The sequence below is a fragment of the Charadrius vociferus genome, unplaced genomic scaffold (assembly GCF_000708025.1).
Source record: "Charadrius vociferus isolate BGI_N301 unplaced genomic scaffold, ASM70802v2 scaffold550, whole genome shotgun sequence".
NCBI classification, from domain to species: Eukaryota; Metazoa; Chordata; class Aves; order Charadriiformes; family Charadriidae; genus Charadrius; species Charadrius vociferus.
Genome location: NW_009646425.1, coordinates 222,863 through 246,416, shown reverse-complemented (window position 1 = coordinate 246,416; position 23,554 = coordinate 222,863). Strand labels below are relative to the sequence as shown.

At 35.8% G+C, this 23,554-nt stretch overlaps 2 protein-coding genes across 2 annotated transcripts in view; one reads left to right on the top strand and one right to left on the bottom strand.

The window, feature by feature from the left end:
* Positions 1–23,554, bottom strand: part of CENPP (centromere protein P) — a 141,244-nt gene that overhangs the window by 23,364 nt on the left and 94,326 nt on the right. The window lies entirely within an intron of this gene.
* ECM2 (extracellular matrix protein 2, female organ and adipocyte specific) lies at positions 4,420–23,095 on the top strand. Its single transcript, XM_009881223.1, has 11 exons — positions 4,420–4,453; positions 5,209–5,288; positions 9,038–9,352; positions 13,798–13,986; positions 15,323–15,802; positions 16,127–16,242; positions 17,947–18,082; positions 19,214–19,371; positions 20,675–20,814; positions 21,921–22,247; positions 22,888–23,095. Exons 3-11 carry the CDS (start codon positions 9,061–9,063, stop codon positions 23,093–23,095), a joined length of 2,046 nt encoding a protein of 681 aa, XP_009879525.1. The 5' UTR covers positions 4,420–4,453; positions 5,209–5,288; positions 9,038–9,060.

Genomic DNA, 23,554 nt, shown 5'->3' with positions numbered 1-23,554 from the left:
TTAGGGTTTGCTAACTAATAATAGAAATAAGAGACTGGTTTTGCCTGGAGAAAAGATGGCTGAGGGAAATACTACGAGTAGCCTTGCAATATGAAAGAGAATCCAAAGCACAGCTCTTTATGGAGGTGCATCCTCAGAAGGATGAGAGATAACGAAAAGTTTCCTCGATGGCAGTCAGGCATTGGAACCGGCAGCCAAGAGAAGTTGTGTAAACTCTGTCCTTGATGCCTTTCAAAACCAACTGAACAAAACCCTGTTCTGAATTCAATCTTCCTCTTGCTTTGAGCAGCAGGTTGGACTAGATGACCTACAGGACCTCTTGGGTATACTCATAGAGTAACTTAAGTTCATTTAAGCAATACTATAAGTTATCAGTGGCTGTCTAAAAGAAATGTATTCTTTCCTCTATGATAAGCGAGGTTACACCTGGCAGTAAATTGGCTTAGTGAAGGCTATTCCTGTTATCTTCATGTGTTTTGTTTGGCCATTATGCAGATAAAAGGTATGATATAGAGACCATGAAACCTCAGTTCTACAAGCTGTGATTGTAAAAAGTTACTTCAACTCCTCTTTCTATGTCCGTTATATCATCTCTCAAATATCCACTCTTAAACTGACCAATCACAGATGCTTGTCTTCCTAACTCTGCTTAAGAACTTTTATTTCATGTTATTTTTTTAAGATGTCCCTCCTTGTATTCTTTCAGCCTCCTGGCTTGCTTTGATGACTATGTTATTACACTTCAGGGATTTTCAAGACGATTAAGAAACAGTTGTTATTCTTTCTGTTTTAGCACGCTCCATGTATTTAAGTGGCCTTTCAGAGAGAATTTGAAAATCTATAAGCCATTTTCAATACCACAGATTCCACTATACTAACTTATACATTAATTTTACCCCCACTCTGAGATTTAGAACAGAGCCGCAGTAGGTTTTCCCCCACCCTTCATTCCTGCAGGAAGAAGCAAAATTGATAGAAAAATAACAACAGTACTATTGTACATTGACTAATACTTCTCCTTGCTGTGGAAGGAAAAAAGGCTACTGATGCCCTCAGGAAATTCAGAAAAATTAGAATTTGATGTTGTGGAGAACCCATGTAGAAAGCTATGCTTAGAGGATGAAGAAAAAGAGTGGCAAAAAAGTGCCACTCACACTTTTCTGTAAGATCACAAAATATTATTCTCTGGTTCATAAATATTCTTGTATTTGCTCATGGTATAGAAATCACAAGTATACAAGTTTTATCTGTTATTAGTGTTGAGGAAATGGCTGCAAACATACAGATGCAGAGGAGAGCATTACATTATTGATGTTACATGTAGTTCCAAACCTAAATCTCTGTGGGAATCTGTTGAATATATACATCATCTAAAGCTTGTGCTTCAAGTCATCCTGTGCCAAGAACACTGATACTTAAAAAGAATCCAACTTTTTGGTACAAAAGGCTATAGTTACACTACCCACTGAGGTGAACGAGTTCTGTTGGGATAGCAGAAGAAAGTATCCTACTGTTGCTCCATATTGCCATAACTAGGCAGCCTCACGATATGGAGATTAGGCATACCCACATGATATGGCTGGCTTACAAAGCACACTTGCTCTTACAAACTTCCCTAGTATAGTTTTTAAAATATACTAATTCTTTATTTCATTTCTACTTAATGTGGCAACAGATCAAAAAACTCATGCAGAAACAGTGAACCAATTACAATTACTAGAAATACCTAAAATTTATAAAAAATACTTTGTACCAGTATAGGGGTCCAGGAGTGTTGCTGCCTTAACTCATGGGATTCTTTACATCCACAGAGGTGAGATTTCAATCAGTGTTTGAAAAGATCTTTTGAGAAAGAAACCGAAAACAAATTTATTTCAAGTGTATCAAATTGCTTACAAGCGTGTTTCCACTATTGGTTGTCATCTAATAGGTACAGTTAGAGATGTTACAAAAATCTGTTGTAACCACTATAAACAAGCCTGATGCCAACCTAAATTCTAACCCCTCTTTTTCATTATACATATCCTTGAATAATTTCCACTGGATAATTTCAGCAAAGTAAGAGGGCAAGCCTTGTCCCTCTACAAGTAACAAGCTATAAGGAAAAGAGATCAGCCTAGATTTTATGAAGAATCCACGCCAGAGGCTTCAGGCTTTCACATTCGTTTCACACACCCTATGGCTCTTGCTCAAGACACTAAACAGCAATGCTCTGGTGGCAGTTTGCCATAAGATATAAAATAATAAAAAGTAAGTCACTGCCGTTTACTCTGTTTCTTCTCTCCTCAATGGAGACCATTCCACATTAAGGCATCTTAATAGACGATAGCATTCATATTGCACAACTCATTCAAATGACTAGCCGTGCATATGGATGGGATAGATAGGCGTAACAGTATTTACAGACAAAGCAGATATTGGCAACTTGCTCTGCTCTCAGAGCGAATTATTCACATAAACACAGTAAATATTAGATCCCCGAGGATACCGCAATGTTTTTCACTCAAACGGCAATTACCTGAACTGCACATGTCTGAATTCATTTGCAAGGCCATCCTAGTTTGAGGTTTTAGACAAATATACAGTATTCTTTCTTTATTATTATGACAAGGCAAGTTTGCATAAAAAATTTTAATGTAAAGAACAATATTAAAACAATATTCAATTATTAATCTGACATACACTTAAATCTTATTGGAAGGCAGCAGATGATGTCCATTTTCAGATACTACTTTTACAAATTAAAAAACCCAAACCCTCCAAGATATGAGGTAACCTTGGGAGACTTTCTTTAACAGCTCCTACAATTTTCAAGCATTACTGTTCAGCGTAGGAAAGTGTAATGTTATTTTCATGGAAAGGAAGCTTATGGCTCTGCAGATCCCTCAAGACTGTCTTTATTTTTTCCTTAACAAAAATTGAGAAGAAGATAAGCAAGGGCCTCATAGGCATTCTGCTTCATACTAATGGCAGGCACTAAGATCACAAAGCCACACTCTTATGCCACGTAACTAGAGGGATGAAGGAGAAGAACAAACTAGGTTATTTGTTTAGTAAAACAGGCTTTTGTTTGGATATTTTAACTTCAGTTTGTGTAACCGATATGCCAGATGGCACCAGACACATATGGGAGAAACTTCATTTTGGCATGCATATTAAAGGAGAACAGTGATTTAAAGGTGGCCATAAGGAAGGCTATACATGGACACCGCCAGAACTATACCTCCAGGGTTTTTACTCACATATTAGAAGCAGTAACTTTATCAGAGAAAGTGTTTGCTAACCAGCAATTGCTTTCTGTGCAAAACCCAGACTATGGAATACACATTTAACAGATGAATAGATCATCTGAAATCCTTCAAATTAGCAAGGCTTTGTGCTGAAATCCTTCAAATTAGCAAGGCTTTGTAAGCACATTACTGCTCATGGTAAAGTATCTGTTTTAGAGAAGTCTACATAACTGATTCAACAACACTGTAAGAGATACTTCAGTCTGCTTAGAGGATGTAGGATTTTCAGTGTATGATCTAGCAGAGATGACAAGACAGTGTCCCAGTCAGTCCTGGAAAGCTGCTGGAAGAAATTGACTTTTCAAAAAATACAGAGATGACATAAGCTAAAAAGTCCAGCTTTGAGGATTTACTAGAATTCAGCTATCGGAGATGCCACATCCAAAGCAGACGCATTAAACCAGAGCTTCACGTGAGCAAAGGCTGGCCAGATCCACCTTATTGGCCTACTAGCGGGCAGTTGTGTGTCCCAGTTAGGCAGGCTTTCTGGAGATGCGTGCCTGAACACGATCAGAAGCATAAAAAGCCACATTTAAATATAAATAAAGTGAATGCTTTCACTTTTGTGTCTAATAAATACACCATCATTTAAATACATAGTCTTTTAGTTGACATGCACAACCACAAGAAGATTGCTATTCTTTTCTTCATTTGTGCTAGAACTGTTGTCCTATTATTTGACTCGCCCTTTACAAATCGATGCTTTTAGCACAGGTACGGAACTGTGCTATCTCATTTCAGATGCTAGCTCCATTTGTTAAGTGTAACTATCTCCATTCTTTTTAAACACCTCCAGATAAAGTACAAAGGTTTAATATTTCTTCTTTTGACTTTGCAAAGCAAAGCACAGTAGAAATTGGATAACTATTTTAAGAGACAATGTGCTTTCCCAGTGTCTTTCCACCACATACTGGGTGCTAACAATTATGGTTAACTCAATGGTTATACCGTTCCATGACTATCTGTCTACACATTCCTCGGAGTATGAATTCAAGCAAACAACGAATTTTTAATGTCGGAAGAACTCAGACAACTCCATCTGCCAGGTAAATTTGTCATTTCTAAAGCTCAGCAGACTCACCATCTCCTCAAAGACTGACACTCTGAAGAAGCACTATCTGGGGGTGAAGGAAAAGGCTCTGCTGGCACACAAAGGACTTGTGGTAACGTACCATTATTCCCTCCCTTCTCCTCTTCCCCCCTCCGAGTTCTCATATTTGGATTACTAACTTCACTGCAGTTTCTGCATAGCTGTGCTTCAGGATCATGTTTCAGGATGTAATTAGCCTTACAAAAAAATGAAGGGAAAATGCTTCAGTCATTTTATTTTCCATGCATAAGCTACAACTTCGGGTGAAAACATTGCTGTAAGTGGACAAAGGAAAAATTTTCCATGCTAAAACTTCAACAAAAAGGTTTGCTGCTTATAGATTATAGGCTACGCAGGCAAGAGTGGATTAAGAAAATACGAATTGAAGAAAAAAGTTATAATTTGAATAAATGTTTTTATGTTACGGTTATGCTTGCCAAAATGTATTATCTCTGTAAAACAATAAATCTACATTAAAATCACGCCACCTGGAAACTAAATTTTTAAATACATAAACCAGAACTGAATAAAAGACATTTTTCGTGTCTTTTGAAAACACTCCATTTTCCTGTTCCTTATGCAACCAACTGTAAGTACTGAAAGAGAATTTCCAGCTGTGCCCTGTCAGCCTACGGACCGAACATATTGTGCTGCTTTTCATTTTCCTTAAGTGAGCTTTTTAGTTCTCCGAGTAACAGTATTAGCTGATTCTCTGCACACAGAACAGAACAGCGCTTTGTCCCCAGGGAAAGCAGCTATTTCAGACTTAACAAAGGAATCATCTAACATGTTTCAACAATCCCTACTGTTTCTCTGTTTGTTTTAAAGATATCACTGTGATTTTATTCCATTTGCAACCGGAGACTAAATGACACCAAGCAGAATCTGCTGTTAGGTTAGATTACAAGGTAAAATGTTTTAAATTTTAAATTACTGCTTAAAGCATGGTGTTGAATGGCTTAAACGACATGTTAACTTTGCAAATATGTATGAAATAATAGTAGCTATATTTAGCAATACTGAACATAAATGCTTTTCTAGATAAAGTATGCAATACCAGTTGATCTGCTTTTGTTTGGTATGAATGTTTGCCATGCACTTCAAGCTTAAACTAACAGACAGTGGAATTAGTTTTGCCGGTATGGCTAAATGTAACTCATTTCTATGCGGTATATTTAAAGAAGAGTATGTGAAAAATCTCGGTAAATCACTTTAACCCCTGGGTATCATGAGAAGTAACCCTGACGCCTTAGAAACATGTTTGAATTTAGACTGAATAGATGAAGATAGGTTATTTAATAAGTTTTGATACACTGGTATTTTGAAAGGGTCACTACTTTAAAAATTAACTATTTCTGTTAACATAATAGCAAAATGACAGATACAGAACTTACTGAAGATGAACATTTTGAAAGCTACAAACTACTGAACACATTTCATGATAAAAGCAAAGGTAATAAAGGAGTAAAGGTGCTTACACATATGATGCATGATCTAAACATTTAGGGGTAAAATTAAAAAAGGTATAGCAATGCAGCCATGTTGAGAGTATCTGGCATCACAAAGATATAATAATTTCATTATATTAGCTATCTATAATTTTATTTTCATATGTAATCATTTATTACAAAAGTCGTAGAAGTTGAACAGGTTGAATTTTCCCTAAATTAGAAGTTGGCTGGCACTATACCAAATGTAACTTCCTGATGGATAATCTGAGGATTCCGGTCACGGGCAGTAAAGGCCCAATGCATTTAAGGCCTTTTTCTTGTATGACACTCATAATTTGGGCCTTAAATGTGAGACAGCACTTATTAAATAAGTCAAGGAAAGAAACTTCGAAATGTAGCTCAGTATTTTGCATGTAAGGAACAGCATTTGATTGAAAGTAGAAGTACTAAGCTTTCAGTACTAAAGAGTTAACTTGATGTGAAAATATAGCATATGAACTCACATATATGAACAGGATTAGTTTATAAAGACATATTTTTGGAGGGGTTGTTTTCTGTTGGTTGGTTGTTTTTTTTTTTTAGTTTTCTATTTTATGAAAACAAGTTTCCCTTTAAAATAATTGGGTGTACTGTAGAGTTTTACTCTGTATTGAAGTTAATAGCAAAACTCTGAGACATCTTTTGTACAGTAAATGTAATGTAATTCACCCTATATTATTCCTGACTTTTAAGAATACATGCGTAGAGAATGAAAAAGTATTTCAGTCATGCCATTACATGCCTCTGGTCACAGGGAGAAGGGGTTAAATGTTCAAAAAGCAAAAATGTAATGTAGCACTATTGTAACTACATAGCTATAGCGTTATTATAAAGTATACTATAAAAATGTGACCATAATTAAGATGTCACTAACTCAACAGAATGAATGCACATGTTCAAGACTTTTCTTTGTATATTCAGTTTTCCCTAAGGGCTCTTTGTGTGTTTCATTCAAACTTGCGGAACAGAAGTTTACTGTGTAATTTTATAGCAAGTCATTACCATGCAAGAAAGTTAGAAACCACAAACATTAGGTCATTTGTCCTGCAAGCTGAGGTACTAAGAAAGAAGCACTTTCTGAAAAAGGACAGACATCAGGAAGGCAGAGAACAAGCTTCTGCGTCTATTTGATATGTTAACTAACAGTAATTTCTGTAAATAAAAGGCCAGTATAAAGTCTATAAAGCATTTTGGAATAACTGATTTCTAATGGGTAGAAAGCAGTAAACTAAAGTCTGGATTAATTTCAGAACCCTGCAATTACATGAGACGTTATGTGGATTTGTCTAAGATGCATCTCAAATTCCCTTTATATGGGAATAAAATACTAGGTTAGCTTAACAAAACCCTGCGTATTAATACATATATTTGCTATACTACTTTAAAATTAAAATAGTTGAACATAAATCCTACAATATTAGAAATAAGTAAAAGCCCACTGTTTCAAGCTTATTTACTGCCAACGTGCCATTTAAAAGATACTATGAAAATTATGCTGTGGAAAGCATGAAAATCATACAATCAATCACCTGCCTTATGTTAAAGAAAAGTTAGGCAACTTGTACTGAAAGCTTGACCAATTATATAAATCAGTCAATACCAAGATGCACAAACTTTTAAAAAACATCTGATTCAGGCAAAACCACGGTTCAAATTCCTGCAATAATACTATCCTGTATTTAATAAATCTAACTGCAAAGTGAAAGGACTACATATTAAGTCAGACTGATGAACATTAAGGATTTTTTTAATGCTCTCAAGACTTCCTTAGAGATAAGCTATGGCTATAGTCTAAGACTTGTCCTGGACACAAAGACTAAGTGCTCTAAGTCTCGAGTTCTTCTCTAATTCTGAACATCACAAGAATACTAGTGTCTTCAGACTCTATCGCCCCAGTTAAGATAGGCCACAGGACAAGAGCGCTTCCTTTTTGAAAGATTTATGCTGACAGAGCTATGACAAATCATTAAGAACTTTGGACATGTACAGACTTATTTCCACACTGATACAGCCATTGCTGGATATGCTTTCTATGCATACTCCTGAATCTTGACTGCTCTGTTTTGGAATGCCACCTATTGGTGACAGTAAACGTAATCTTTCTGTCAGAAACATAAGAAGGCTCAAGATATACAGTCATTTTTAATTTCTTAGAAAGTGCAGAACACAACAATCTTTTTAGACTACCTACGCTTAATGAAAACTTCCACTAGATAAAGCAGGTGGGGGATGTCACAAATAGTGCTATTGTGATCAAACTACCAAAAGGTGTCCTCTACTGCAGAACCCAAAAGATTCCGTTAAAGAGGATGGCAAGAAATGGAAGCAAAAGTAACACCTCTTTTCATCTGTGGTGAAAAATACCTTGCACAGAAATGACAAAGCAAAATCATTTGGGGCAGAATATCAGAAATCAGTTGGGCATTTTTCTGTTACTTTGCCATTCCGATGTTCAGAAGTTACAACAACCCGAAAGAAATATTAGTAATCAAAATTGCAGGAACACTTTACAGGTCTCAGGAACACCCTTGCTGGAAGCAGTAACAATTACAAAGCTGCATATGCCTGATGGCACTGCCAATCTAAACTACCTTTGTAGAATCACAGAATTGTTGAGGTTGGAAGGGACCTTTAAGATCATCAAGTCCAATCATTAATCCAACCTGACAAAACCACTTCTAAACCATGTCCCCAGGTACCACGTATTTTAAATGCAACGCCAAATAGAAAGCTAGCACCTCTTTAAATGCATGACTAGTTTTGATTGAAAAAGGTACTTCTAAACACAGTTTGACTTATTCAGCAGTCAGCTGATGAGTAGGACTCGACGGGACAATGGGATGTTTGACTCGATTGACAGCTGGACTCGATGATCTTAAAGGTCTTTTCCAACCTAAATAATTCTGTGTGATTCCATGATTCTGATAAAATAAAATATCCTTCCATCCAGCAGTATACTTGAATTTTACTATTGTCCTTAAGGGCAGAGAACTACAAAAATAAAATTGCTTACTTGAGTTCTCATAGGGCAGATTCTTTCCAAGAGGAAGCTTGGCTGTATTGATCTACCATGTATTGGTCCACCTGCTTTGAGAAGTGCACCATATGACTGACCTAATCCTAAAAGCTCTTTAGGTATCTAATTTTCCTTTTTTTTCCTATTCCAGGATACTTTGAGACACACAAAGACATGCAGGCTACATCGTTAGTCTATTATTTCCTGCTTGTGTCTCTGTGCCTTGATTTTTCTCAAAATGAAACTAGTGCACTTCTCAGGAGGCAAAAGAGAAGAATGCGCTCCAGAGGACCGAGAAGCTCCTCAGCAGGGCACAGGTCCCCAAGGCAGCCAAGGATGAAGCTTCCAGCTCCTGTTGCTGGAATACCCAGCATACCTCTTATTAACATTGATGACGGTGTTATGGGAGTATTTGACTCTCTCGTAGGTTTGGGTGGACATGAATCTAGTTACAGTGTCTTACCAGGTAAGAATAAAGCTCCTCTCCTATTTAGAGTGGGCCCATTTTTCTCTTGATTTCAAATGAAGCGCATAAACTCATGAAAGCTTTATTTTAGCTCTATTTGCAACAGATACTGAAATAAACCCCAATTACCTTTTTGCTAACCTATTTCTGTTGCCTTTTATAGTCATTTTGTCGTTAGCATATGAAGCTTTTTAATTGTCTACGCTTAAGCCTTACAGAGAATCCTGCTTTGCCATGTAACAGTAATATTGTCTGCATTTTTATTTCATTATATCTAACAAAAATTTTGTTGAGCTATTTTCATAACTTCAATCATGTAGCAAGTTTGAAGGCCATTTTAAAGACTTTCTTGCTCAATATATCTCCTAGGTCACTAAGGCCCTAACAGCAGTAACACCAGCAGTGTTACTTAAAATGGATTTATGTTCTTATTTTTTGTTATATTTTTGAAAAGCAACATTCTTACTATGTGTACCTGCAATATTTTGAGAATAATTCTTTATTTTGTAAATAAATCAATAACACACTTTAATAGTTGCAATATGAAACTTACATTACAAACAGGACCCTTAAGAGGGAAACCTAAACTAACAGAAAGAAAACCCACACATTCAACACAAGATCATTCTATTCTCTATCTATGTCGAGAACCTGGGTTTATTTAAAAGAAGTTCAAAAGTATGATTTATATAAAACTTGCCTTTTTCATGACCTAGAGGTTTTCATGTTGCTGTACTAATATTTACTTTATGTTTTTTGATGGAGGCATAGGGAAGAGGATTTGATGTCTTAAGAAACAAACCGACAAACAAGTATAATGTCATTGATCTTTACTGAAACCTGCCTTGGTAACCGTAAGAGGCCTCTCTACGGTCTCCTCAAAGAATGCAAGACAAGAGAGGGATTGAGAACTGATAGCTGTTAAGTGTCTCTTTGGCCCTTAGTGCAGCAAAGGAAGAGAACTCTTGGCTTTAAGATGTTTGTGATTTTACGTTCAATGTCACAAATGGGAAATCACAACTCACAAAACAGGAAATAAAGACCCACAAGAGTCTAAAAATCAGACGTCCATTCTGAAGATAAGAACTTCCGAATACTACTGTCAGTATTTTTCAATTTTGAAACCGTAGTTATTAACCGATCGAAAATTGGTTATTACTGGAAAAGATGTTATAACACTTCATTTCTTTTCATAGAAAGAGGTTCAAAGGTTTGAAGAAAAGACATTGGGATGTTGTGAGTAACTAATACAGGGTTGTGTCTGCTCTATAGCTGATAAATACAGACATAGATACTTCCATTCCAGAACCAAGAGATCACACACTGAGTAAAATCACCATATGCAATTTTATGAAAAAAAAGCACCCCGATTTCTACTGTTCTACATAAAAGGAGAATAAACTATTTTTACAAGCAAAAAGTTAAGCCTTTTAATGTGTCACACGAGACACGACCACAAGGTTAACAGGTCTCAACTTAAATGGCAAAACATTTTTTAGTCACAGTTTTTAACAATTACTATTTGCTGTGACTCCTTATTTTCAGAAAGGCTGAACCATGTCAAATCAAGTATTTGTCAAGTATGGGGTTTTAACAGGAAAACTAGCAAAACTCTTGACTTCAGCATTTCTAGTGTGTACTACAATATTCCTGTCATAATACATACTACTCATGTCAACCCATTAATTTAAAAATATTTTTAAAATTAAACAGAGGAAAATACCACATAAGTAGCATGCACAATGTAAGATATTCCAGTCTGTCTGTCAGGGATCATCAGTCATGCTGAAATAATGCACAGTTCTTCCCCCCTCCCCACCCCGTTTGTTTCTTTCTATCTGGACTTGCATCCAAAAGCTGAGCTAAAACCACTGAACTCATTTTATTTGGAACTCCACGCTGAATTTACACCATATTTCCAAAGGTTAAAAGTCCTGTGCTCATCTGCCAAAGACTTCAACCACAAGGTATTTTTCAGTCTAGCTTTTAAAGTTCAAAATTTTTTCAAGTTAATGTCAGATTTGGAAAAAACAGAGCCTATTAAATAATAGAACGCTATTATTAATCATGCTTCAGAACAGCAGAAAATGCAATCCAAAACTTAATTTTCATTCTGCTACTTGTTGTGCTATTAGCTTCAAAACAATTCACATATATCATATGCAAGATAAAAATTAACAATTTAAATAGTGGTTTAACAGTAACCAGACGTATCTCCTCCCTCCATATAAAAATCACGTGAACCATTTAAATTAAATCAAACAGTTCATCACAACATAGGAGAATTTGCAGTCCTTTGTCCTTTATAGGCTACATTCTACCCATTAAGCAGTGCAGAATAGGATGGACGCCGTTGCACTATTTCTAATATCTCTTCAACCTCACTTCTGCCTGCCTGAACCATCATACTGACGTTATTCAGTGGATAGGAAGTTCAAGGAGCATCGCAACACAGTGTTTACTCTGTCTCATAGGGGTTATGCGACTACCAACGGGGTGCCAAATAGCAGTTCTGCAGCACAATAAAAGGGTTCCTCACCTCTTTGCCTTTGAGCGCACACACTTGTCCTGTCATTTTAAGTAACTCGTGCACACAGAGCACAAGATAATTTGTTGAAGAATTCTGCAGAGGCCAAGGCCTGTTAACCCATATCTTTATGCTTATTCAGACAAGATGTGCGCTAACTTCAGATACAGTCTAGTAGCTAAGACAAAATAAAGAATTTAAGGAAGAACAGAAGAATTTCCATCTCAAGCCAGATATTCCTCTGGAACAGCTGACATTTTATTGTTTAACATGAGAAAGTGTAGTGTTCTTTCTGTGTTTCCTTTGGAGATTATTTAAAGGAAATATTGTGGCTTCCTGGCAAGCCCATAAAAACCAGAAGTCAGGATCTAACAAACAGCTGGATTACAGCTACCTGGGTAGAATGACAAGGGACTTACAGCCAACTAACATTTGGTCTGGGCTAACTCATCTCCTCCTTCAGTTAACATGGCTTGAGACGACTGGAGCACAACTTTATGCGGCTGAGATTATGCATACGTTATGCATCCTGGATCTTTGAAAAAACAAGATGCAACTGTTAAAAAAGTTAATTTCTCCCCCTTTCTATCCCGAGAGTAACTTGAATCAAAGGAATAATTTTTAAAATAAAATATAAGGAATACAGCAGAGCATCCAAACAGGATGATTCTGATAATTTTTATGCTAGAAATCGGGTTCGTATCTCACAGCCTTTATGAAGGAGGAAAGGAATCCCTTTGTTATGAGGCTGGGAGTAGGACTGCCTTGAAGGACTTTGCAAAATGCCTGATTTTGAGTCAAATATTAATTCCAGGGCCATTTCAGAGCACAATGTCTTGTCAGAATATTTACAAACTATCCTGAATACTTTTCCCTTTAAAAGTGAACAAGCAAGCATGGACCAGGGCAGAGTGTGGGAAAACAAATCCTGCAAACAATCCTTCCAAAGACAATCTGCCTATTGCAAAGTCTCTTGCATGTAAATTCAGCTAGATTAAGATTTTCCCACTGCATTAGACAATCTTCATCTGATGGAGGAAGTCAAACCAAATAAGAAAAAAAGGAAATTTTTATTTATACACAGGAAAGTACAAGGTAACTTCGAAATGGGTTTTCAGCTTGAACTGAACACTTCAGCAATGCAGTCTTACATTAATTAGAAAGAGGAAAAGGAAGATGCGTAGGGAGTACAGATTCTCACCAGATTCAGAGGTACGCTCAAAAATAGGAAAACAGGATGAAGAATCTCAACCTTGGCTTTCCTTCTCTCAAAAGACCAACAAAAAAGTGTCATGCTAAAGTGCAATGTTTATCCTGGAGTCTGGATGAGAACTGCCCCAGGAAACTTTTGCTGAAGTAGACTCCTTCACTGGAAGGAGAGAGAGACATGGAATAGTTTCCTTCCCAAGTCTTCATGCTCTCCAAACAATTTGCCTACTGAATATCTGAGTATAGCTTACAAAATAAATTATTTCTACATTTCTTTCTGAAAACTTAGACTGGTACCCTAAGGAAATCTCAATTTTTTTTGTAGATTCATGTCCAGAACCTTTGGAGACGAAGTATTTATTAGTACAAGTTGTTCAAGCTTGCTACTTTCCTAGCAAAGAGCTTTTTTCAGATAAAGCAAGTTACAGGGAAAAGGTGTTTGCCATCTTACCAGTCATTACAGAATGGACTTTACTTCCATTAAGCCTATGAACAGTCACTATGAAGTGATTGTTCTGCTAATCGTTACTGCTAATAAGCTGAAGAAAATAAACCTATCAAAAATAAGGAATAAGATACTTGGCACAGAGTCTATTTTACATATTTTCCAAAACGAGAACAGTGCTTCTTTCCGAAGTTTTAAATAAACATTGTTGGTTTTATTTCAGTTTAAGCTATTTAACTCCAATTTTCTATTTTCTTTTCTTAGGAAAGAAGGGGCACTGCACAGCTAATGGGATGATTATGTATGATAAAGCTGTCTGGTCTCCCAAGCCCTGTATTACCTGCCTCTGTTCAAAAGGAGAAGTGATATGTGATACAACCATGTGCCACCCTCTGAAGTGTCCCAAAACTATTATACCTGCAGGAGAATGCTGCCCAGTTTGTTCTGATACTGGTACAGTACACCATATTTTTACTATTTTAAAACTAACTCATGCAAAACCTAACATAAATGCTACATTTAAGGTTATCAAAGGTTACAAGGTGCACATTATCCTTTCAGAGAGCAAACAAGTCCCAAATTACATGATAAGAGCAGGTCTTCATAATTTCTATTCAAGTTGACTTCAGTTTCTTAGAGTACACTGGCTGTTAGATGAGTTTGATATAATATTTAAAGAAAAGAAGAAGTAAGCAGTAGTAGAGACAATTGCATTTCTATTTTTATTTTCCCCTTTCTGCTTCTTCCCTCCTACCTTTACAAAATTTTGCTAAATGTACGAAGAAAGAACATGTTCCATTTTATATCCCACTTCTATTTACAAAGGATCAATCAATAACTATGTGCCATTATTAATGTATTAGACATACATAATAAACATAATACAGTCTACAGACTGGTAAATCTTTGTTAGGAGTGTAAAAATGTGATTTGATATAAATCAAGAGAAGAAAGTTAACTCACAAGGGGAAAAACAGAACTACAGTCTTGCTTGTTCTTCGTAAAAATTTAAACAAAATCAGTATATTTAAAAAGAAAAGGAATGGAGAAGATTGAGGTGAAATGTGATTTCCTTCCTCCACTCTGAATACCTTCAGTCTGCAAAGTACTGAACTTAACCTCCTCTTACTGTGAAAATATTATTTTGCCTCGTGTGTGTGGATGTGTGATACAGAAATGCACTGAGTAGAGACATGATAGACATTAACTGTAGAACTAGAAGTCATGTTGATTGAAACAAAATCCTTTTATTTGAATTGCCTGTTATGTGAGTAAAAACTGCACTTTGGTAATGGAGTTAATACATTTCCCTGGTGAGCTCCCCACCTACAGCCATCTCTACACCTGACAGTCCCTTGGCACAGGAGAACAAGTCCTAACCTTTGTGAATTTTATTCAAATTACCTTCCTCCCCCTCCCAGACACATTATTTTTCCTCTTTAGACACTTTTATCAACAAAAAACCTAATTAATATATCAATTCAAAAAGGAAGACAATGAAGGCTATATTAATCTTTTCCCCTTTTTTTCTGGAGCTGCAATGAATCATACCTGTCCACAAACTGTTCTGTATGGTTGGCTTAATCATTTCTCAGTCAAACTGTATCTCTTCTGTCAAGCAGCAATATAAGACCATATTTTAATTCTTTCAAATCATATTCTAAGGGCAATACGATTCTTCTATAGTTACCATACTTTTACTATAGGAGGGGTACAATGTTTACTAAAACTTTACTTTCATATCCTCTTATTGGACAAATTTTTCTTTGTTCTCATTGTCTCTGCTTAGCCTCCTCTTTGGATTCAAGTATTATTTCACTGGATGACATAAGTGAGTTTTCTGGTGATTCTCCAGAACCCAATGACCCTGACAACGTCAACATATTGTCAGCACCTACTCAAACTGAAAAAGATGAGCTGCTTAGAACAGAAGTGGTGGAGTTTAAAGAGAAAAAGGGTCATAAAAGGGGTGAAAAGAAAAGAAAAAGGAAAGGTAAAAAAAATCGACAGAAGCATAGAGCCTATCACAGAGAAAAGAAACCTGTCACAAGAAAGGGAGCTGCAGATGAAGAAATACAGTATGGAAGTGATGAAGATGATGGTACTTTTAGAATGCCATCTCATTTCCCAGTTCCTGCTCCACCCATAGAATCTCCTCCTTTGCCATCTGGATGTTCCACCTCAGACACCACAGTCAGCTGTATTAATGCCAAACTTACACAAATACCACCAATCTCAGATCCAGATCTAACAAGCCTAGACCTTACAGGTAAATAAGGGGTCTACTTTGCACAGTTTTTCGCACAAAGTAGTATTAGCCATTCTCAAATGCAGTCAATGGTAGCATTAACACTCTGTTGTTCCTTATTATAGAAATGTATTAGAATTAATTTTATAGCTAAGCCTCTAAAACAATAAAGTAAAAATATTAGATTTGCTTACTAGTGCTTACATACTAATATGAATATATCTACATGCAATTATTATACATAATACAACCGTTTTTGTAATATATTTTTCATGTACAACACTACACAACTCAGATGCAAACTCTAAGTTCATAACTCAAACTACTTTCTTGAATTCTTCCTAGGTAATAGTATCACTACTATCTCAGATGAAGCATTCAATGGGATACCTAATTTGGAATGGATTGATCTGAGTAAAAATAACATTACCTCTCCTGGCATAGGTCCACAAGCATTCAAAGTAAGAAAGCCTAACTTTTCTACTATCCTATGTTATCACACTTTGTGCCTAGTATGAGTAATCATTGTATAATTGCAACACAGTTAAACCTGGCTATTTCAAGAAATCTCTTGTCATAATCAGGAATATCTAGAGATTTTTGAATGACATTCACCAAATATTAAATGTTGAAAAATACAAGAGACAATTTTCTGGTATTTTATCAGTTGCAGTTGACAGATTTCAGAATTTAAGGGTTTATATGCCATTAACAACACCTGGGATACTCAGGCTCAACATTTGCAAATTTATGTATCATCTTTCTCACTACATTAGCTCTGTAAAGCTTATGCTCTTGGATTCCCAAAAAGACCTGCTAGGGCCAGGTCTTGCTATAAAAATCCACTCAAAAGAGTTGAGTGTCACTGTATTCTTAGTTAAAATTAACCTAAAAACAGTTTTGTGGCTTCTAATTTTTTCATTTGTAAACAGTATTTTGATCTGGAACATAACGTAATCAAATAGAGTATACTAAATACACTAGCAGATCATGTAATCAGCTGTATGCTTATTGTTGACTATCTTTAAGGAGAAATTTTCAAGCATAGCTCCTTACTAAAAGAACAGCTTTCTCATAAAATAATCCCAGAATCTTTCTATATTCAGCCTTTTTCTTGCAAGGGGAGTTTACACGGTAATGGGCGATTCAAGTGCACCTCCATACCCCTCACCTGAAGACAGAATAGTCCCATAATAATTTCTCATGCAAGCAAGGACGTAGAGGTAGTAATTCAAGTGTGGAGGTAAGGCATCAAGGCCTTGCTTTTTCAGGCAAGATGCATACAAAAAGTATATGAACACCAAAGCAAATCACCACAGTATGTTTTTAGTTTTGTTTCCTGCCACACGCTATCAGTCTTTTTGTAGGACTCTCTGTATACCACCTCCGTCCCAACAGCTTTGGCTAATTTCAAAGGATTTCGGTTCCTCCTATGAAATCGAAGTGGATGGGAAAGGCAGACCAGGAAGGTGTAAATTTTAATGAGGCTTACATCACACCAGGCAGTTAAGACAAAACTGGAGGACAGCAGGCTTCAGTGGATCCACTGCTAAAACAACTCCACCTTTTTTTAAGAAATGCTCACTACTGCACGATTACTGATGTGCGTTTATCAAAATTAAGCTATGATAATTTTTCATACCAATTTTTAAAGCTGTTTGAAGTCATAACACCCCTAGGTCACTGAAAAAGTTACTGTCATTATGCTTGAGTAAAGTAAATTTGCCGACCTACAGAAAACCATCAATTTGCTCACAAAAGAAGGGTATAAATGCATAATCTATAAATGTATGTAAGTTGAACTCCTAAATACTGCAGTAGTGTAGTAAAGTCATACCTACATGACTCAAAAGACAGTAGCAGTAATACAAATAGTGATGACTGGGTAACTGCAGGATGGCCACGTGGAAAGCTGATGTGCTCAATCAAGCTCTTCCAATTACATGACATTAACGAGGACCTTTGTTAATATTTAGTGTAAAGAAAGCAATTAATTAGACTCACAGGAGAAAAAAATATTTAAAATACTGGATACTAGTGCACTGCTGCTGAAGAACTTCAGAACACATGTTTAAGAAAACGTTAACTATGATTACGCTATATGAATTAAACATATATTTTACACCCTGATAATCTAAGTTCCATTCTTCATCCCTACGATTAAGATCCTGAAAAAGCTAAAACGTTTGTATTTGGATGGAAATATGCTGGTACATATTCCTTCTGAATTGCCATCAACTTTGGAAGAGATAAAAATAAATGACAACCACCTCCATGCCATTGATGAAGATGGCTTACAAGGTATTTGGAAAACTAGTATTGATCATATGAAAAGATTAAAATAAATTTGAAAAGCAAACTGTTTAGTCAAATGCATCTCTTTTGATATAACCAGAAAAAAAATTCCTAGCTTTAAAGTGCCGTTTTTCAAAAGGCCACAAAAGCTGAAAGATTTGCATGACAAAGTTTTTTAAAATTACATTTTTCCTTCTTATGCAACTGCTACCCTCCCCAAAACCCCTTATATTTAAGGTTACTATGTACAGATGGATTTGAAGCATGTTGAAGCTACCTACTGTCTTGACGCATAACTTAATCGCTTTATGCGTGGCAAAACTGTATTTTTTAAATTGCATGTTGTAATTTGACTGACTTTGTTTTCCTCTCTATCATGCCAAAAGGGTCCGCATTGAATTTAGATCAGTTTAGTGATACAGCTCACTATGGAGCAATGCAAATACTTGAGCTAAGACAAAGAAAACTCAGGCCAATTGATGCAAAAGCCTTTTAGTTTAAAATTATCAAACTGCATTGTTTGGAGGAGCTAGACAAAGCTTCTGTTAAAAAAAAATAAGTTGTTTAGATTATTTGTGAACTTATTGTTACGAAATAGTACTTCCTGCTTAGGTACATTAATCAATGCTGGTTTCTACGGTGACCTGCATTTGTACAGCTGAGGAGGAGGAGAAGGAACAGTATAATCCGTGAAGAGTTCTCCACACCTTACGGCAAGTGGTTGAGAGGAGAACAGCAGGGAGGGGAAGACAGGAACCCAAAGAAAAAGTAACATCCCCAGGGAGATCCTTGGGCAACTGCACAAGCATCAGCGCCCAAACACCATCTGCACATAACCATGAAGCAATCAGGCCTAAAGGGTAGCACTATCCTCAAGTCTTAAAAGCTGCCTTCTTTTCATTTCTAAGTGGGAGAGAAAGCTATAAATAAAGCTCTAGTCAATCTCTACAGTTCTACAAACTAATAAACAATTTAATTCTATGATTATGAGATAATAAATGAAAATCCTCTCACTACATTTCTTCATTGCTGTAAACTGATCTGAGTAATGTTTTAAGATGGTTAAATTTTAAACATGCATTTTAACAAGATAGGAGATGGCCTTAACTAACACAAATTCCAACTTTTTCTCCCCAGATTTAAAGAACTTGGTTACCCTGGAACTAGAAGGAAATAAACTTAGTGAAGCAAATGTCAGTCCTTTGGCCTTTTATCCTTTGAAAAGTCTCTCTTATTTGCGACTGGGACGAAATAAGTTCAGAATTATCCCACAAGGTCTTCCCGCCACTCTTGAGGTAAAAACAAAATAAAAACAACCAAACAAAACTAAACCAAGAAAGTTTCATTTTCCCAGACATTTTCTTCTCCCCTCCTCCCCTTACTGCCATACTATCACCAGGTAGAGATAAATTTAAGTTTTATACATTTGTTTCTATGTGTACTAATACTTTTTATTCCTAAACCAGTATTTCTATTTTTTTTTTTGGTTGGGTTTTTTTTTTTTTTTTAGGGATGCTATCTGGAAGGTATTTTCTTCCTTTTCAATCTGTCTAGTTTCATTCCCTGCTTATCTCAGTCTTTACTTCAATGATAATTCTTGCTAGCAATTAATTTCACCATCTCTCTTGATTTTATCTTTCCTTTTGCTCTTTGTCATTTCAGTGTCCTCCTATTTATTTCCTTTTATCCTTGGGATCTTCCACAGTCTGAAATGCGAGGAGGAACAATATCATTTCTACAACATTAGCTGGTTCTGCAGCTGCTGCCTGCAACGTTACTTCAGCCTGACGTTCTCCACTACCCATTCACTCATACGTTACACTTTTCTTTTTTTCACTTCATCCCTTCTTGATGAAACAGTGAACACCTGGCAAGTTTTTCAACGCTTCATATGCTTTGGGAACATATAATTTTAAAGCAACACCTAATACATTTACAAGCAATGATTTTCAGGCTACAAATTTGCTCTTCTCTTTTCCCAAAGCCTTCCTCTACAGGTCCTAAATTCTATTTCAGGGTTCTACATATATTGTAGTCATTGCTCCATTTTTATTTCACATTGGATTTATCCTAAATTACATGCCATTATCAGGCACTTAATCTGTGTAAAACACAGTTTTGATACATTGCAGACTCACCATTCAGTTTAAAACATTAACATTTTATGTTCCTACGAATTTGAAAGTTTCAAAGCTCACAAGTACCCAGCAAAAATACGAAGAAAGCAGAACTCTTAATATTTTTCTCACTAATAGCTTTCCAAGACAAAAATGAAAAGATGACAACTTCTAGTCAATCTCATCACTCTCACATTATATACTCTTACACTGTACAGCTTCAGGCAAGACAAAAGAGACAACTGTTTTCTATTTGATCTTTAAAAGCAATCTGTATTCTCACAAACGCGAAAACAAAACAATTGCTTTGAAAAACTGTGTTTCTGAAAGTCCCACTACAGCTACAAACTGACTCTGACTCAGATGATTATTTCTTTATTCAGAACTTAACAGATATATCAGGTAAAAGCTACATTTTGCAACGGGAAAGAACAGCAGCATATTTTGCTTTCACATATTTTCTTTTCAAATGCACTTACAGGAGTTATACCTTGAAAATAACCAAATCGAAGAAGTGTCAGAAATTTGCTTTAACCATACAAGGAACATAAATGTCATTGTGCTAAAGCATAACAAATTAGAAGAGCACAGAATAGCACCTTTGGCTTGGATAAACCAAGAGTAAGTACAAATTATTTAAAGTATTATTTCTCTGTTATTAGCGAGTCAGATAATGAAATAAATATTTGCACTTCATTACTTTTAACTTGAAATTGTAGTTATCTTTTGATGTGCTTGTTTTCCTTAGCCGATTTGTCTTAATTTCCTTTGCTTAAATCGTGTATCTAGGAAGTATTCAGAGTCGGCTTTAAAACAAAAAGATCTTATCTGTCAGATCTGTAGCATATTAACACAAAAGTCTAAATTTTTTTCTGACCACCCAATCAAAAAATGAACATTAATTATCAATAATACTCCATACAGTTATATGATAATTTGGTATTAATATATCATTTTCTCACAGATAATTTAACTATCATTAAACATTATCCTAGAATTATTTCCCATTAGATTAAAAATTATAGAAGTAAATAAGATGCAGCCACATTGTGTACGAGAAGAATATAAGCAGAGCAAGCAATGAGAATGAAAGCAGCAAAAGACAATACTGCTTTTGATTCTTCTGGTGAATGATTTGCTAAGCTACGTAGGGTACCTTGCCATAACCTATCAGCTGATTTCTGAATTTGTAAACCGCTTAATTTGAAAACCACCATACTGCTACTAACAGCTTCTCTCATCTCTGGAAGTGAAGCACATTGGAATGATTCTGAAGAAGCCATTCACAAAACAATTCAATTTCAAAGGTGCTTCAGAATAAAATTTAAAAATCCCTGTCAATGGGATAACCACTAAAGACCCAAGCTTATAACGTGTTTTCCACTGTAACTCATTATTGCAATTCAGCAATGCTTATCAATCACAAATTAGTGATTTGGGTTTCCCCTATTAAACCCTCTCTCTGTACTCACTACTGTAGATTTCTTCCCACTGACAGAATCACTGTGCTTGATTAATGATTAATAACTTCAATTCTTTCTCTTCCCAGAGTAATTATGCATGACCATGTTCCGTAAAATGCATTCTGTTCCATTAACAGAAACAAATTTACAGGGAAACTACATTTCAAAGGGAATCATGTTAAGCACTATTTTGTACTGAATGTAGCATTGACAGTGCAGTATGCTGTAATGTTTTCATCCCATTTTTTTTCTCCTTCAATGCAGGAACTTGGAATCGATTGATCTCTCTTATAACAAGTTATATCATGTTCCCTCCTACCTGCCAAAATCTTTACTACATCTGATACTTATAGGAAATCAGATTGAAAGAATTCCAGGATACGTCTTTGGGCACATGAAGCCAGGGCTGGAGTACCTCTACCTGTCCTTTAACAAACTTACTGATGATGGAATAGATCCAGTATCATTTTTTGGAGCATATCACTCTCTGAGAGAGTTGTTTTTGGATCACAATGAATTAAAGTCTGTACCATTTGGAATTGACGAAATGAGAAAATTACGTTTTTTGAGACTGAACAATAATAAAATAAGGTAATTTCCAAGCTCTTTGTTACATTAATAGCATTAAAATAACTGTCACAAGATATGCTATGTTTTAAGAACTTTTTACTTTAAAGAAAAAAATCTGAGAGCGCTACATCCTGCGTTTTCTACTGCCGTATTTCTGCATAAGCTAAGAGAAAAGTGAGATTTCACCCTTCCTCATAGTTCTTGAAAATGCTCACAAAGATGCTGAGCGCAATTTGGGCCACATCTGCTGGGGCAGCTACTATAGATAGGCACAGCAAAGTACCAGCTTTTCTTGGACCAGAGCTCAAACTTTTTACAAAATCCCTGGAAGGAATCACCAGCTGTTGCTGATTACTGAAAGTGGCCTTTCCACAGGTTTCGGCCAGGGGCAGTTGTGAATTTAAGTTTTCATTCAGCAACACGTGGCAATACCTTCCTCAGGAAAATTAAGTATATAATATAAACGAGAAAACAATGTAAGGAGAGAACTTCAAAAAGAATTACTTGTAAAAATCCTCAATAAATATATTATTGAGAAAATTCAACGTACTGATTAAGTTAACATTTTCAAATCTCTGAATAAACAGCACCTCTAAAATAAATTATAAAGTTATGCATTATCTTGAATAATTAAAATATAATTCCTCCCACAATGTCACAGGACAGTCCCTCCAGAACGCATCTGCAGGACTCATATCAGTGATGATGATGCTCATGAGAACAGTGAAGAGGAGGAGAATGAAGAGTCACGCTTGGAACATGTTCATCTTGAAAACAACTATATCAATACAAGACAGCTATCACCACATGCATTTTCATGCATAAGATCCTATTGTAGTGTTGTTCTTAAACCACAGAAGACCAAATAAACACCCAGCTTTTGCATTGCAACCCCTCTCTCTAGAAACACAGCTTTATTTATTCTCTGCCACTAACAGGTCTGCTTATCTCTGATATAAACCCTTCTTATTACTATAAATAAGATACAGTATATTATATACTGAAGTAAGGTAGTAGTGTATTTCTTAGTATTGTTACATTATAAAAACATTAAGTGCAAAAATAGAAGCTCAACATTATGTCAAAGTTTTATTTCTATTGACAGAAATTCTACTTAAACAGAATAGATCAAACTGTGCCCCAGATACACCTCCACAAGACCAGATTTTAGAAAAGAATATAACTAAACCCTCAACTTTGTCCTGTCTTATTTGATTAACTGAATTTAAAACATTGTAAATGGTACCATCAGCTTTAAAAATGATACAAATGAAAGTCCTTCAGCTATGACCATTCTAGCAGAGCAACAATCAAATTTCTAACATACA

What these genes read in the sequence shown, in the direction of transcription:
- ECM2 (XM_009881223.1), top strand. Translation starts at nt 9,061, where the DNA reads ATGCAGGCTACATCGTTAGTCTATTATTTCCTGCTTGTGTCTCTGTGC. An exon ending in CCCAGTTTGTTCTGATACTG is followed by an intron (nt 13,987 to 15,322) that starts GTACAGTACACC and finishes GTCTCTGCTTAG; the next exon opens with CCTCCTCTTTGGATTCAAGT. An exon ending in TGATGAAGATGGCTTACAAG is followed by an intron (nt 18,083 to 19,213) that starts GTATTTGGAAAA and finishes TTTTCTCCCCAG; the next exon opens with ATTTAAAGAACTTGGTTACC.